At 41.1% G+C, this 17,727-nt stretch overlaps 2 protein-coding genes across 5 annotated transcripts in view; one reads left to right on the plus strand and one right to left on the minus strand.

The window, feature by feature from the left end:
• The window catches only part of LOC110084023 (netrin-1), a 158,889-nt gene that overhangs the window by 132,166 nt on the left and 8,996 nt on the right, over positions 1-17,727 (plus strand). The window contains exon 6 of the mRNA XM_072990389.2: positions 4,270-4,344. Within this exon, the coding sequence (XP_072846490.2) occupies positions 4,270-4,344 (75 nt within the window). The remainder of the gene's footprint in view (positions 1-4,269; positions 4,345-17,727) is intronic.
• The window catches only part of STX8 (syntaxin 8), a 194,372-nt gene that overhangs the window by 26,059 nt on the left and 150,586 nt on the right, over positions 1-17,727 (minus strand). For 3 of the 4 annotated variants that reach the window (XR_013541979.1, XM_078385911.1, XM_020803024.3), the window contains one exon: positions 12,347-15,255. The exons of the other annotated variant lie outside the window; for it this stretch is intronic. Coding sequence is in view for 2 of the 3 variants with exons in the window: in XM_078385911.1 (XP_078242037.1) it covers positions 15,248-15,255 (8 nt within the window). In the remaining variant the exon portion in view is untranslated. Of the gene's footprint in view, positions 1-12,346; positions 15,256-17,727 lie in introns of those variants that run through there. 4 annotated transcript variants of the gene reach the window in all.

Genomic DNA, 17,727 nt, shown 5'->3' on the forward strand with positions numbered 1-17,727 from the left:
AAATTTCAAGCCCAAAGCCTGTATGCATAAAAGTTACACTGGACTCCTAACTAACAGGCTTCCTTCATTTTCTCATGCCCCACTCTGAGCCCAAAAGTTTGGCAGATCAGCTCAGTGCAAATTTGGTGATTCCTTGGCTCTATATCAAGATAATGCGCTGAAAAGTTATTCAGTAGCTTTTTCTATCCTCACAGCAAAGGGAACAACAAGTAGAAGGGAAAGGGGGTAAAAATAACTTTACTTGAGAAGGTACAAAGTAGCTTCACTCTCGAATTGGCCTCCTCAGCCACACTAGACGCTGTTCCAAGACCTCCATACAGAGCACATTACCATAGTCTTTCGGGACTGAAGGATGCCTAACTAACGAAGTACCGTAGCTAAATCATAATTTCTGCTTACAACTTGAGTCCATCCATACTGGTCTCACTCCCATCATGAGTTGCCGTCTTCTTTTTCCTGCTTTCTCCATCTCCTACTTCATTTTCCTTCCCCTCTCCTCCTTGTTTTGTCTGCCTTGGTTTCCCAACCAAACGTTCATGTTTTTGCAACAAGGCTCTCTAATATCATTATGCTTATTTTTCAGCTGGAAAAATACAGTTGAAAAATGTTGTGCTATAGTGCAAAAATGATTTTTTTTTTTAAAAAAAAAAAGCAGTGGAATGCAGAAAGATCTGGTATTTTCTTTGCCCTCTCCCTGACTACTGCCCTCTCACCTCCCATCAGGTTGTTGCCCCCATGCTTCCAATTTTTAAAAAATTAACCCTTCCTTTTTTGCTATAGTGGAAAAGTGATTCCAGTTTTAAAAATTATAAAGCAGAATGCAAGAACAGCTTGCATCTTCTCCATTCTGTCCCCAAGTTCACCTCTCTTCCCTGTATTTTTTAAAAACACATCTACTGTTCTCAAATCTTCATATTTTGGCTTAAATTTTTTTGAAATTAAAAAAAATTACTTTTCATTTTTTGCACCATGGTGTAGAAATGATAGCATTTTAAAAGAAAATTAAAAGGCAGAACATAGAAATGTTAATATCCAGAGAACACAGAACAAGAGCAGGAATAATATATGGATAGATTCTGTCCAGCAGAAAATGCTTATAAGGAAATGTCATCTAATAATATACATCCATAAAATGCATGGATCAGCACACAAGGTTTCTCAAGCACAGATCCTGCACTGGAACAAATCAGAGCACAGAAGAACAAAATATGCTTTCACCTGGCAATGGGGGGGGGGGGGACAAAAATCAAGGGTTTTTCTCCCTCCCCCCCCCCCCCATTTTGACTGCTGACACTAGTTTCAGCTTTGCATTGTGTGGGGTCTGGGATACAATACCACTAACATGGCTGCAAGGAAAATTAAGCAAATGCTCGGTGCAGACATATACTCGTAGGATGTTTTTCTTTGAAGCTCAAAGGTAGGCTTTTCTTCTGTTCTCTTCTCTTTGGTGACAGTTCATGTGTTGTTATTGTGTACTAATATTACCAAGTGTTATGGTGCTGCTGCTTGGAAACATGGCCTCTGCTTTACCTGATAGAGTGAATAGTGGGGCTGCAGCAAACCTCATGACATATATTCAGGTTTGTTGCATTTAGGAAGAGAATCCATTCATCTCCCCAAAACCAGTCTAATCATGGACATCTGTGCATATGGCAATGTTTAATTGAGTGGAGTTGTTGTTTGTGGTCTTTGCTGTTGTTGTTTAGTCGCTTAGTCGTGTCCAACTCTTCATGACCCCATGGACCAAAGCACGCCAGGCCCTTTTGTCTTCTACTGCCTCCCAGAGTTGGGTCAAACTTTTTTGTGGTCTTAGTAGACTTAAAGCCTGTCCACACTGGCATATAGATATGATAAGACTATTTGAATTTTTTTAAAAATCAACTGCATCCGCTAGTGTTTGTTCTTAGAACAATCCATCCTTCCCCTTTAAGAGTTGTCCCATACTTTTCTGACCCTTGCCTAGGGCATGCATTCTTTTCGGCACAATTTGGAGCTCAGCAGGCTCAGGGGCCAAGAAGGGAAGTGCAGTCCAGGAGGCCAGCCAAGACCAGGCTCGCCATGGCACCATGGATGCACAGTGTCCTGAAAGCTGGTGGTGCCTCCACATCTTTAAATGTCACACATATATTCCATCATTGTCCAACATTCCACTGCTGTGTAGCATACATTACAAAGTATACATTATATATTAAGCAGACTGAGGCTGTTAGCTCCCAACAAATCCATGTACTGGGGTAGGGAGGAAAAGGGAGAAAGATGAAATCTGGTAAAAATGTCTTTTCCTATTTCCTTCAAGGCATGTGGGGAAGAGTGGTGGGAAAGTATATGTGTGTGTATGTATGTATGTATGTATGTATGTATGTATGTATGTATGTATGTATGTATGTATGTATGTATGTATGTATGTATGTGTGTGTTTGTTTGTTTGTTTGTTTGTTTATTTATTTATTTATTTATTTATTTATTTATTTATTTATTTATTTATTTATTTATTTATTTATTTATTTATTTATTTATTTATTTATGTGATTTATATCCCGCCCATCTGGTATATGTGTGGTTGAATTCTGAATTATTTCTTACTGTCCAAGAAACCTCATGCCTTTATACCATGTTTCTCCAAAAATAAGGCAAGGTCTTATATTGATTTTTGCTCCAAAAATGCATTAGGGCTTATTTTCAGGGGATGTTTATTTTACAGTCATGTCATCTTCTGATTGCTGCACAATGCAGCACAATCGTGGAGGGTGGGGTTTCACTTAACTGGGGCTTATTTTTGGGGTAGGGCTTATATTACAAGCATCCTGAAAAATCATACTAGGGCTTATTTTCAGGTTAGGTCTTATTTTTGGGAAAACAGGGTAAGTAGCCAAGTGAGGTAGATCAATATATCTGTGCAATTTTGATTTATTTATCTACTATGGTGTGTGTGTGTGTGTGTGTGTGTGTGTGTGTGTGTGTGTGTGTGCGTGCGTGCGTGCGTGCGTGCGTGCGTGCGTGTGTGTGCATTGTTCTCTGGGTACTTTCAGTAGAAGAGCAGGATAGAAATCAATTTCCCTTCCTTTCTGATTTATCGTTCCACGTAGTGACTTTAGTTCTAGAGCATACTCACTGTAGAGAAGCAGTATGATCATCAGCATTTCCCGGACAAGAGGTTATTGAGAAAACCATGTAATCTGTTCTGAGATTTCTAAAGAACATTATGCTACATGTGCATGATGAATCCAAATATTTATTAATAGTTGCTGAAAAGACAGTGCAAAATAATATCTGGCTCACTTGCCCCTCCATTCAGTGTGGGTAAGCATGACTGTTGTAGCAGAAACTGTGGGGTTTGGAATATCTGATTCTGGCAGGATACACAGCATGTATGAATGTGCAAGTCAACTCAGCCAAACTGTGGAAAGAAAAAGGAAGATGTGGCAGCAAAGAACAGCCTTTCGTGCAAATGTATAGAATGGCATTCCTCGCCTTCCAAACAGCTCCAGTACATCCAAAGCAGGATTGAGCCAGAGCCAAAGTGTCAGTGTGGCATTGCAATAGCAGCACTGGAACCCAGAAATGATGTTCAGAAGGAGCAAAACCATAGCTTCACAGCAGTAGAGCCCATTAGAAACGAAGTGGTCCCACTGGGGCATTTTATTTGCACACTCCAGTAGAGTGGACGCCAAAGGCTTTGCTAATGCTTCATGGGCTGCTAATTTCCTCTCTGACCCCTTTTGTTGAGGTGTGACCCCAGCCAGAATCCCTCTGCAATGAATGCCAAAGCCTGACACAGGTCTGGGTTAGGGGGTGACAAAGAGGCCTCTGTGGGCTTTAATCAGGCTCCAGTTTGCAGTTTAAGGATAGGGGGGGGTAGGGGCTCTCTAAAGATCTGGGTGGCACAATAAGGGAGGCCTCGGGGTCTCCCATGGAGGCAGCTGAGCTGTGGCAGCCTGCAGAAGACGGCTTAAAGAATTTGTCAGGCGGAGAAGAGAGGGGAGGGGAAAGGAGAGGTGGATGGCTTCTTTTGTGAGACACTTTAGAAAAGGAAGGTTTTTCAGTGAGTGCCCCCATTAGATGACCCAATCAGGTCCTGGCAGATGAATATCACAGGCATGCTGTTTATTCACAGCAGCCTGCAGCGTCCACTCTTTTCCCCTTCCCCTTCTCCTCCCCCTGCTCTTACCTCCCCCCCTTCCTTCTTTCCCAAAGCCTTTCATTCGTTTTAAGACTAATTTGTTTTTATTAATGCTTTTTCTTTTCTGTTCTACCTCATCTCCCCCCAAGACTGTGATTCCTACTGCAAGGCATCCAAAGGAAAGCTGAAGATCAACATGAGGAAGTATTGCAAGAAAGACTACGGTGAGCTACCTATCCTCTCCCTCAGGTCACCCTGGGGGGACGTGTGTGCCAGTCTGCATACATGTGACAAATGGTTTTAAAATTGTGTTTCTCTTCTAAAACGCAAACAGTAGCAGCCAGAGGCATGATGAGCAAACAATGAGGGTTTTTTTTCCCTCTGGAAACAAGCGGGTTCAGATGCCCACTAAGGCTAAGCCACATACATTACTGAGGGTCCACAAACATGTGGCTATCTCTCCATCTAGCATATTTGCAATATGAAAATAAGTAGCAGCTAAAGTTTCAGGTGAAATGTTTTATATGAGAAAGTGTGCATGTGTGCGTTCTGGAGAGAGAACCAAATGAACAACCCTGCTACAATTAAAGAGTTCTTTGTTGGCAAGGAAATGAAAGGCTATCGATTCCTGCTCAAGGGACTGCCTAGGAAGGAGCAGCAACATAAGGCAGGACAGGCAAACACTAAAGAAAGTGATTTCAGGTGCTCACAGTCAATAACTTTGCCAGCCAGGTAACCAGAATTCATTGGCTCTGTGATGCCATTTAGCCTCACTACATGATCTCTGATTTTTTTTTGTTACTCAGGAGGAGAGGGGTGGGGGTTGATGTCACTGATTCTGTGAAACAGCTGCAAGCCACCACAAAAAAAATTGGATGACGAAATTGTTTATGGGAGGTTTGATAGCAAGTCAGCACTTACAACCCAGAAATGTTGAAATGCACATTAGACATTCAACTAATTATATTTCATCAGTAAGGTGAGGATAAAAATGTGGTAAAGATACATAGTATAACTTATTAATACTTTTGGAATAGTGCAGTAGAAACAAACATGCTGTTTTTATCCCCTTCCCCCCACCCCGTTCCAGCCATCAGAGCACTCTGTTCTTCTTTGCTTCCTTTGAAGCCACAGCATCAAAATAGATGAGACATCAGCTCTCATTTGGAAACTGATAACCTGTCATTCCTTCACAATGTGATTGCTTCAGATGTAGAAGTCCAGTCAATATAACTTGCAGATTATGTCCATATTTACTTTCCAGTAACCACTCATTCAAGATAGCTTGCTCTAATGTAAGATTACAGTGCTGACTAAAAGCATGTAGGACACATTTGACCAGTACGGGAAGCCACTTAAAAAAATTATCAACTAATTTGATCCATGGAGTTGGCTGCAAATGAGAAATCTAAGGAGTCTGCAGTTAGGTGAAATACCCATTTATGAGGCAATATGCATAAAGTCACAGAATTAGAATTGCATAATAATTAATGGAGACCTCACTCCCTGCAGACTGAGTGGCTGCTCAACATTTTCTTCCAAAGTCCAAAGGAAGGACATGTCTGCAACTTTCTAAGGTAGCACCACCTTATATCGATTTACTACTTTATTATTTAAAAAGTCTGCTGAAGTGTCTTTCCATGTTATATATGATAAACAGACATTTGTTATTTATGTGTTCTTCCTCATCACCTATGTGAGCCTCAGTTAATTAGGGAGCATTAATAGCCAAGACCTAATTTTTTAATATGGGAAAATATTTTACTTCCTATAAAATATATGTTCATTTCTACTTAGGCTTCCATTTTGAGATAATATTGCACTATTATTGAGCATCTCTATATTCCTAAACTTGCAATATTTTATTTTTGGTTTGAACTGGCCATTAAAAATAATAGTCAGTGGATGTATGTCCACTATCCAGTCCTGCTGCATGTACAATCAGATATTGTTTAAAAACATTACTAACAAAGTATGTGCACTCTTTCTTATACTGAAAAAAGATGGGGGTGGGGAGGGACAGAAAGATTGAATGAATTGAGTTTAAATGCTTAAAATACTTTTAGACTTTGATGGAGGCCTTCATTCATTATGCTTCTGGATGCCATCCATATATTCATCATCATTTTATTTTGGCCTCAGTGATCTTAAGCATCATGGGAACCTCATATGCCACTAATGTTTTGAATCCAGACTTTGTCATATTTAGAATAGACCCACCAAAATCAATGGGCCTACAGTTAATAAATCATTAAGTACCAGTGATTTCAAAGGCATACTCCAAGTCAGTCTGTTTCCAACCCATTTTGCTGCACTGATTTTGTAACCATTTCCCAACAGGAGATGGTGGGCCAAACAATTATCTATAACCTATTAAAGCTGCAATCAGTTAGTGTTCAAAAAGTGTCTGAGAAGTCAGATTTACAAGAAAGAACATACTTGCAGCCTGCAGACTAACCACAAAACAAAGCAAGTTAATTTGTAAATTACATGAGGTGAGGAATGCTTCTGATACGACAATCATACCAAGTGACATACGGAGCAGTGAAAGGAGTAGTTAGACTACAGATATTTTCTGTATAAATTGGTAAGACTTCCCATGGGATTGGGTCATGAGCTATGAGACTCATGCCATGGCAAATGCAGAGAGGCCTTGATGGCAGATGAAAGTACCTACCACATTGGAGGATGGAACAGGCAGATGAACCTTTGATGCTGTCACTGATATTATTAATACTGTTGCCTGAATTGATATGGAGACAATATAGGCATTTGGTTGTTTTGTTTCTGTGTCTGTGTCTCTTATGACATAGGTATGATTCTATGAATAGCTGTTTTAGGGTGGGGCCTAAAAAAGGGCAGGTCAGCTTTTCAAGACCTCTGGGAGAGAAGATTCTTAGATGAACTGTAGTTCATTGATGGTACTTGCAGTGATTTTTACCTGAGAACTATAATGACAAGCTACAGCTTGGTCTTTTTTTTGGTTCTGGCCTTCAGTAGATCATTCTTATGTACCAGTTTGACTTTCTAGGTCTTTTTCACAGTTCTTGTCTAAAAAATGACTTGCATAAATCCTTAAGTAGTGAGTCTCCAATGAATGAGAACAGACATGATTCTATCATAAACTTTAGTCATAGACAGTGCATCTTGTAATGTATTCTCAATGGGCATCATAAGCTTATCAGTGGGGTTTCAACATAAGGAACTCATTATGTATCTACAGAGGAATGCCCAGAAGGTGTCATAAGACTGAGTGGTAGCCATTTAAGTCTGTGAGGGCAAAACAGGAGATTTTAATACATGCCTACGGATCAAAAAACTTAACGAGTCGTGCAACAAGTTTATAGATTCCATTGAGCCAGTTGCTTTTCTCTCAAAACAGAAGACATACCATCATAACTGAGTAGATTACTTTGATTCTCACTGGCTGCAGCTTCTCTTATTTACTGGAAATACAGTGGTGTCTCGACTTACGAACTTAATTGGGTCTGGAATGATGGTCGTAACTTGAAATGGTTGTAAGTTGAAGCACCATTTTCCATAGGAATGCACTGAAATGCAATTAATCTGTTCCGGCTGAAGAAAAAAAATCACACACACAAAAAAGAAACACAAAAAACCACTACAAGACCCATCGGAAATGCAATTAATCCATTCTGGCTGAAGAGGGAAAAAAACAGAAAAGCAAACAAACCCTGCAAGACCCACCGGAAATGTGATTGATCCATTCCCAGCCAAAGGGGAAAAAAAAACACCGAAAAGCAAACAAACCCTGCAAGACCCATCACAGCATAGAAACAGAACCCCACCACCCAGCCCAAACCCACACTGCAAAACCCACCCAGAATAGCCAGTTTTTAAAGTAGAAAGCAGCACCTTACCAGGCAGTCCGAAGTTGCCTCCAAACACACACTCTCCAACTGCTGGGGCAAAAGAGCTACAAAGAAGCAACCTCTTCACCACCAACGGTTAGCAATTTGAATTCCCCACCTTTTTCCTGGTTGTAACTCGAAGCTCTGGTCACAAGTCGAAGCGAAATTTTGCGGCCGGAGCTGGTTGTAACTTGAAATAGTTGTAAGTCGAGGCACCACTGTACAAGAGGATTCCATCACCTGAGGCAGCCTATTGTACCATTCTATGTATTTGTGAAATCTTATTTTTTACAGTCATTATTATTAATACAATTCATGCATCTGCCGTTGCTTGTAGCCAAATGTGTGAAATACCAAATTCTGGCCTTTGCCAATATTTGTTTTTCAGTGTATTAGGAATGTCACCCAGATTTCATGGAGCTTTTCATTCTTGACTCTTGATCCACTGGTGGGAAAGATAATCCCTTCCTCAGTCTCCCCAATACAAGAAAAAGGAGACAAAGGAGCCTGTTGAATTTATATCTGCGCAGAGTACACCTGAATGTAGCATTCAACTTGTTATGTCAGTCAGTCGTGTACACAGCAAAATCTATGGAGCAGGATAAGATCAACTAAAACTGATGGCTGGAGGCATCTGAATCTCCCCACCTCTAATTTCCTTCCTGAATCAGAGTTTCTAGGAGCCACAGAAGATTCCACTCATTTGAAACTTAAAGCACATCCTGACAGTGTATGCAAACAGCAAACAAATTTCTAAATTACTCCCCTTAGCAACATTATCTTCATACAAGGGAATTCTTGACCGTAATTGAAACCATTCCGAGGATGTGTTGATTTTGTTCTGTATTTAGACAGCTTATTTCAAATTCATGGGAGCAAAACGGCATCCAAGAACAGGCAAACAACAAAAAGACCCTCCTCTGGTATACATGGAAAAACTTCCTCCCACTTTACCCTGCCATGGCCACCTGCCCAGTCCAGCAAAACAAAATTCCAATCCCCCTTTGCAGAGATAAACCCTGAATAATTTATCACCTTTTTCCCATGGAAGGACAGTGTGTGGACTGTGCCTGTGTGACACTGGGTGAAAAACCAGTGCTGTTAGATTCTTTGCCAGTTCCCCCATTGTGAGGGTCAAATGCTAAGCCTTGTTGTTTAGGCTCGCTTTTAACAGAGAAATGTGTTCTGAAGCTTAAATGAGAAACCCTCTCTTCTTTTTTTCTTCCACAATAAATATTCATTCACTAGGGCAATAAAGAAGAGTCACATGTCCATCAGCAGAAATGAGCTGGGAAGTCATCTCCAGCACTACCCACCTCTCCTTCCTGTGACACACAGTTCTCATCTAGTCTGTAGCAGCAGAAGTTGTCTGGACTTCCTTTTAATAAAGTCATAGGAAAATCGAGTTGGAAGGAGCCCAGAAGACTATCAAGTCCAACCTCCCTTCTCTGTGCAGGGGGTTGGACTTGATAAGTCTTCAGGGCTCCTTCCAACTCAATTTTTCTATGACTTTAGAAAAGTCATTTGGATTCTATGACTTTAGAAAAATTTGGATTCCTGCTCCGTGCAGGAATCCAAATAAAAATAAATTAAGACACATGGTAATGGGTTCCATTGTTTGTACTGCTCTAACAGTTAAGAAGCTTTTCCTGATATTCAACAGTGTTTCAAAAGTCGCAAAAAGCACTTATTCGCTGAACTGCAAGGCAGTGGTGCCATATGCATTCTTCCATTGTCCAAACCTCCTCAATTTCTGGCAAAACAGGGAATTACCATTCCTAGAGTAGCATTTCACAGTTTAAACAGATCACAGCCCCTTCTACATTTCTTATCACCTCAAAATACCATTTTTCAAAATGTAAAGGAAACCTCTAGCCACATCAGGTTTCATTTTGCATTTTTCTGGGCAAGCTGACACCCAGATCAGCCAAAATTGCCCATGCCTGTTATGAAGGGTGCTTTGCTATGATAAAAAAAAAAAAACCACACACAGTTGAAGTCTGAAAGGGACATATAGAAATTAATTATTTTTATTTCAGGAGAACTTAGGGCTGATTTTACATGGCTGTTGAGCCACATAATACAGTATTTCCTGTGGCAGTTTCTGCCACCTTCAGCCTATGTTGCTTATCTCATAGTCTGGTCTGGCAGTACAAACTATCCTTAACAGAGATTTGTGATGACATACAAAAGATGAATATGAAGAATACTCATCCTGTGGCATGGCCTTTGGAGCGCAGAAGCAGGTAGAACTCAGAAGAGGCTGTCTTGTTTCTACACTAGCCATGGAGTGAGGTATTCACATTAGATCAGTAGTTCCCAGCCTTGGGTCCCCAGATGTTCTTGGACTAACCCCCCCCCCCCAGAAATCCTGGCCAGCACAGCTAGTGGGGAAGGCTTCTGGGAGTTTTAGTCCAAGAACATCAGGGGACCCAAGGTTGGGAACCACTGCATTAGATGGCCCTTTCTTTAATATGCTTAGTAGGATATACTATAGCCCAATTCAGGTGTTCTAGAATCTAATGGCAAAGGGGATGCAAGAATGTGTATGGCACCCCCAGCCCTTCACATCTCCCTGTCTTGTACTTGAAGGTCTGAAAGGAGATGGCCACTGTATTCAGCCAAATGTGGTCAACTCTCCATGTAATCAGGAATCTGGATAGTGTGGAGTTCCCAATGCACTTAGAGGATTTAGCCCATGTTCAGATAAATGCAGTTAACACTATTCTTTCAGATTTTCTTCAACCGGAGAAGACGGAGGGCCAGGAGGAAGGTCTAGAAGAGGAGGCAGCATGTTTGTGCTCATGCCTTCCACCTGCTTAAGAATTTACATTAAAGATGAGCACAAATCAGAAAAATTGTGATTCCGTTTGATTCATGATTTGTCAAGGTCACCGAATCATGAATTATGAATTTTTCTGATGAATTGATAAATTTGTCAATTTGTTTTTTTAGTTTAAAACCCAATAAAATGCCCCCAAGAACCTAGAGACATCAAATTTGCAAAGAAGCTCCCCCTGACTCTCCTCTACAAGTCCTGCAAGTTTGATGAAGTTTGGGTTTCAGATGTATGACTAACAAAGAGCCCTGCCACAGAAAATTTTATCCAGGCACCTAGAGACACCAAATTCAAAGAGAGGCTTACTCTCATTTTCCTCTACAATCCCTTCAGGTTTGATGAGGATAGGGTTTCAAACATCCAAGTTATGTACTCACAAAATGGGTTCCCGCACAAAAGCACCCTTTAGCAGTTGCTTTGGAAAAAACCACTCTTCACTGAACTTGGGAGGGATGGTAGAGGAGAGTCAGTAGATGTTTGTCTGTGATTTGGGGGTCTCTAGCTGCCTGGGGAGAACTTTCCTGGGGACCCCTATTTGTGGGTGCATACCTTGGACATCTGAAACCCAATCTTCACCAAACTTGGAGGAATACATAGAGGGGAGTCAGAGGAAGTTTCCATGCAATTTTGGTGTCTCTAGGTGCCTGGGGGGGACTGCTATGTAGCCAAATGAATCAACAAATCAAAAATCACTAACATTCATTGAATTTGCGATTTTTGAATGAATTTGGTGATTCATTTTTTTTAATTCATGCTCATCTCTAGTTTAGATCAAATAGATATTGTTTGGAAGACATAAGTGATCCCAACATATTCAGGGCCGTGCTGGAATTATGTGAACCCCCTGATATAATAACAAAAGCAGCTCTGCTAAAAAGTTGCCTGCAGATGTGTAGTATGCAAGAATTTCATGTGTACAGCAAAAAAAAAGAGCAGCTGTTGGCCAGTGTTGTTCTTAACGTAAGAGTAGTTAAATGGAACAATACCAAGCCAACAGACTTAGAGGCCCAAAGCACAAACCTGGTACAAGCTTTGCGTGTGTGAAAACCTACTGAACTCATAATGTTCATGTGTTTGTACGAGGGTAGTTTCCTATCACTAGGCCTTTAGAGGAGGGCAGCACAGTGTTCAAAACAGTCCAGCTGCAAAGAAAGTGCAAAGCAGGTTACAGAGAAGGACAATAAAGACGTTTTTATGGACCCCAGCAGGAAGCCAATTAGGAGACTGTTTGCCTCAACTTTACGGAGTGATAGCAGCTCTGAATATCCTAAAAGGCCTTAATTAGATTGAACGCAGTTATTTCACCCATGCATTAAACCGAGGTGCTATCATCTGGACAGCCAGCCTCTACCGAGCTTCTACCATCCTTTTAATTTGCTGACACAGAAGGGTATTTAAAAGAGGGCAGGCTCACTTATTTATACTTTTTTTAAAAAAAGGACACACAAGCAAATTGAATTCTGTTCAAATATTTAGAGCTGAAGAACGTTAGAAGGAATTTCATTTCACTTTGGCTGACATCAAGATGACTTTATTTTTAGTTGGCTTCTAAACTGAGTAACATAGAGACTTTTGCTTAAGTCCCAACAGCCAGGCAAAAAATAAAAGAAGCTGGTGGACATGGTGTCTTCGAGATACTGCACATTCAAAGATAATTACAGTCAACCCTCGACTTACAAACGTCTCGAGTTACAAACATTTTGACTTACAAACCACTCTGAGAGAAAAATATTGACTCGACTTGGACACTTAGATTCGAGTTACAAACCAAAAAAAACGTGTTTGAGGTGGGGAAAGCATGAAGTTTGAACTTTCAGTTAACTGTTGGCCAGTGAAGAGGGTGCTTATCTACTTCCTCAATCTTCCCAGAGTTTTGAGAGTGGATTTGGAGACAGTCTTCAGACTGCCTGGTACTGCCTGATACTGCTGGTATTGCCTGGTACAGTGCGGTACGGACTGTATTTTTATTTTTTGGCACTTTTTTAATTTTTGATTTTTGGATTTTTAAAAGGTGTTCCCTCCCTCCTTTGCTGCCCCCCCTTTCCCCAAAAGGTGCTTGTATTGGTTTGTCTTGATTTAAAAGGTGCTTTTCAAGGTGATCTGTTGTCTGAAAGGTGCTTGGTTTTTTCCAGAAGGTACTTGTCTTGGCTGAAAATGTGCTTTTCAGGGTGTTCTGTTGAAAAGGTGTCTTTTCCCTCCTTCTCTCCCTCATTTCTTTCCTTTTTTTTTAAACCGAAGTCATCTTAGATTAAAAGGAAAAAAGAAAGAAATTCTGCCCCTAGTGGTAGGAACGGATTAACCGGCTTTGCCTTAGTTCCTATGGGAAATGCCCCTTAACCTAAGAACCAAAAACAGCCGGAACAGATTAATTGGCTTTCAGTGCATTCCTATGGAAAATGCTGATTCGACTTACAAACTTTTTGACTTACAAACTGCCTTCCAATACGGATTAAGTTTGTAAGTCGAGACCCCACTGTAAATAGCACATAGTATTAGCCACAGGAGGATAAGCTATTGAGCACGAAGTGAGACAGTTGAGGTCACCATTTCCTGGCTGATGGAGCAGTGGAGCCTGTTTCTATCTTTACCATCTCTTGCCTACTGAGACACAATACCCAAATGCTACAGGTCAAGGTTCATGCAGGATTTGCAGTGGGGCATCTAGACTGCAAATGTGTACAGGTCTATGTTTGTCATAGACGGGGAACATATGGGCCTCACAGTGCGAAACTTCATCATTGGCTGTTACCTAGAGTTGTTGAAAGTTGCAGTCCAGCATCTGATAGGCCACATGTTCCTCATCCTTGATTTAGAGTGTCACCAGTTGTGCATGAGAATAGTAAAGAAGAGCTGCTAGCACTATGTGTTTTTGTGTGGAGGCTGTGTAAAGATTTTTAAAGGCAGTAAGTACAGTCATTCAGCAATGGCCCCCTCTCCTGAAAAAAGCCTTATAATCCACATAGACTTACTCAGACACTTCTAAGTGGCAGGCATATTGTACGAGATGGAGTCTCATGATATGGGAGGATTCACTTTCTCAATGAGATTCTTAACACACTAGCTATACTCCTTAAAATCAGTATAAAGAGACAGAAGAATCTGTTCAACCCAGTCCCCATTATGTTTTTTCTGAACTGACCTATACTGGGGAATACAGGATTCTCTGGACAGGGTTTGGGTTCCTGCCTTATGCAGGAGGTCATTTGCATAAGACTAGACAGAGAGTTTGGATCTGGCTTTGCAGATTGCGTGCGCTGCACTCTTAAGTTTATCCTGGTTCTAAATTACTGAGTCTTATTTGCAGCCTGGCACCAATGTATAATGACCCAGTTTTCTCCCTTTATTTTATTCCTGGATTTTTGCAAAAGGGATGGCTGAGTACTAGGGATGTGCCAAATGTTTTTAGTACTCCAACTCCCAGAATTCTCCAGTACCCCAGGCAGAGTTCTGGGAAGTTCCAGCCCACAGACCCACACTCACAGACACCTACATTTTGCTCACCTGGACCAGGGCTTAGCTCTGAGACTACAAGTCCTAGCTATGGCCATGCTTCCTGTTGTGGTTGTTCTCTGGGAGGCACCTGGTCTAGAATCTAAAAGGCAATGAAACAAACATTCTTGAGAAGTACCATAGCAACTTCCTTTTTTGCACATTAGACACAAGGCCAGCACTAGGTCATGCAGCCTCAAAGCTAGGCCTTGGTCAAGGTGAGCAACATGTAAGTATCCATAGGTGTGGGTCTCTTGCCTGGAACCCCCAGAATTCTGCCTAGAGAATTCCTGGAGAGGTCCAGGAGTTGGAGTCTAAAAAATCCAAATGGCACATCCCTAATGACCACATACAGATTGTTGTTGTCAGTTCATTCCCACTTATACTTAACAGGCATTCGTGGGCATGAGAACTGATTAGCAAATCATGTGAAAAGTGCTTAATGTGCAGATACACTACAGCACTGTAAACATTTACATTCTTCAAAAACTGTATTCTACATGGTAGTGTAATATCTATGCACATAGCTATTCATGCATATTAGTAATTTGCAGTAAAAAAAACATGTGAAATCAGGAGTGCAGTACAATAATTTAGAACACACCAAATCAACTTTAGGATTTTCACAAGTTAAAACATAAGTCATACAAACTGAAGTAGGAGTCAAAGCCAAACCACAGTGCAGTAGTGAAGTGGACTGGGGATGGGGAGGGGACGGGGAATCTGCTCATCTCTAGTTGCACTTGTTTCTCATACTGGGCACGTCTAATGTCTGGGCTTGAGGGAGATGTGGGTGAATTCATAAGTAGGCCTGTGAAGAAGCTAAAGCAGCAGTGGCACGACTGGGCTAAATTTACTGTGATTGGTGGGGGACACACACATCCCTGCTTCTAGGTAATCATTGTCTTCTGGTCAGATCACATCCCCTTATGTACCTAAAAGGGTAAACAAAATATATATGATTAGTATCCTTGTCCAGCACTACACCTGCACGGAGAATGGCAAAAGAAAGTTTCTTTGTCCTGGACCACTTAATCTCTTAATTCTGATGCACTGTGCACTCAGTTTCTTTCCCTTGTCCCTCCCCACCCAGCACAAACACACACACCCTTCTCTCACATTACTAGATAGAATGTCAGTATTGCAGGCAAGAACACAATTTGATCTGTTCCTTTACCCCTTCCCTTTATCAAACAGTGTGGATCAACAAATCTCATTTGCACCCATAGATTTAGTATGCAAAAGTAAGCATAAATAAGCCACAACAACTTCTGAACAGAGACAACTCAGTACAATCCATCATTGACTTGAGGGGAACCTAGCAATAGCTACGGTCTCCCCATCAGTCAGTATATCTGTTAAGGAGCTTGGGTGAGTGTATAGGGGTGGGGTGCCTTCTATTCTATCCCAGAAGGTGAGATCATGATGCATGGTATAGCCGCTTTCTTTGGAAAATCTTTCCTTCATGGATACTCTGGTTAGTCATCCTCTTTGTTGAAAGGCACCTTGGCAGGAGCACATGGGAAAAATATGCTTTCAAAAGATCTTTACTGAAAAGTATTCCACATAGAATAATTTCCACAGGAATGTGGTGCTGCTGCATGTTAAACCACAGAAGCTTCTGTACTGCAAGGTCAGAAGACCAGCAGTTGTAAGATCAAATCCGTGCGGCGGAGTGAGCTGCCGTCGCTTGTCCCAGCTCCTGCCAACCTAGCAGTTCGAAAGCATGTAAATGCGAGTAGATAAATGGGTACCACCTTGGTGGGAAGGTAACAGCGTTCCGTGTCTAGTCGCGCTGTCCACGTGACCACAGAAACTTGTCTATGGACAAATGCTGGCTCTACGGCTTGGAGACGTGGATGAGCACTGCCCCCTAGAGTTGGACACGACTGGACTAAATGTGAAGGGGAACCTTCACCTTTACCTATTCCACATGGAAACCCCAAACACCTGAGAATAGAGCTGTGGAGAGAAAGGAAGCACATGCTGTTCCAGTAATGGTTCGTCCCAACATATTAATATGGTGCAACTATATTTCTAACCTTTGGGAAAAGATTCCCAGTATGGCTGTCAATTACTAAAGGTCCCTGGGCGTAACTACATCCATATGTCATGTGGAGAATCAATATCTATGTGACAAAGAAAAATTATGTTGTGCTTCATAGCCATAAAACTGGTTGGGGAGAAATGAATTAAACCATGTAAAGAAGGAAAGTGACTGCATGGGTCACACTCTTTGCAAAAATACGAGATTAAATCTCATAAATCTTCAATATTAAACTTAAACAAAACAGGTAAACCCCCATAAGCCGTCTAGCTCATTTTCATTTAAAAAAAAATATTGATAAACTTTACTCCAGAGATGGTTGAAACTGGAATGACCTGACCTAAGCTTAGTTTAAAAGAACTAGAAACTGTATCAAACACATTTGTTTTGCACATGTTTTGGAGAGGTCAGAAAGGAGATTTCCCAAGTCAATTTTCTCTGTTTAGCAGATTTTAATTTAGCTTGGTAAAGCAGAGTTCCTAGAATTTGATACGGAGGGCTCATCTTGCAGCTAAGTCTCTGAGACAAGATAATCAAGCTCAAATATTTTTTATCTAAATGATATTCCTTCCTGTTACTATTGTGAAGGACTTTGCTGTATATCTGAAATACAAATTGTTAGAGAGGATGAAATTTCCACGGGGTTTGGCCTGTTCCAGATTTCAATATGGGAATATGGCTAAGAACCTTCCCCCAATTTGTATTTTAAATACTTGCAGATTGTGTGGCATTGTGGAGGAGATGCAAGAGATTTGCAATGCAGTCCTGGAGCGTCTGCCAGTAAGGTCCTTTGAGTTCACTGAATCTTGCACCTAAGCAGCAAATTGCACAATTTATTAAGAGTATTTTGCATCTTGCCTCAAACTGTGACTTAATGTAGTGCTGTACTTCTTCAATTGCCTAAAGAGCCATATTGCCATCTGGCGGCTGGTTAGTGGCACATTGAGAAAAATAAAAGCTTTGCCCCCAAAAGGGATTGTGTCCCAAAGAATATGTATTTACCCTCCACACCTCAATCAAAAGTCTCATGAGGAAACCATGTTTGGTAGAGCCAATGTCAACCCAGTAGCCCCAGGATGATAAGCAAGAACTTGGTGGAAAGGATTTTCTTTTCTGTTCCTTTAGTGATGCAGCACTTTCTTAGGAAACCCCTTTCCTGCACCGCACATTTCTACCTAAAAGAGTTCTGTGATGTCTGCCTATTCCCCATCAACCAACCATGTCCCAGAAGTAAGTGGGCTTTGGCCTGAGTAATGGTTGCTTTTAGAAACTCATTTCCAAAAATGATAACTCTTGCCGTTGCTGATTTGGCCTTCTCTTCCCTACTAGTATTAGATAAAAGTTTACAAACACTAGGACT

Source organism: Pogona vitticeps, chromosome 2 (assembly GCF_051106095.1).
Source record: "Pogona vitticeps strain Pit_001003342236 chromosome 2, PviZW2.1, whole genome shotgun sequence".
Taxonomy (NCBI): Eukaryota; Metazoa; Chordata; class Lepidosauria; order Squamata; family Agamidae; genus Pogona; species Pogona vitticeps.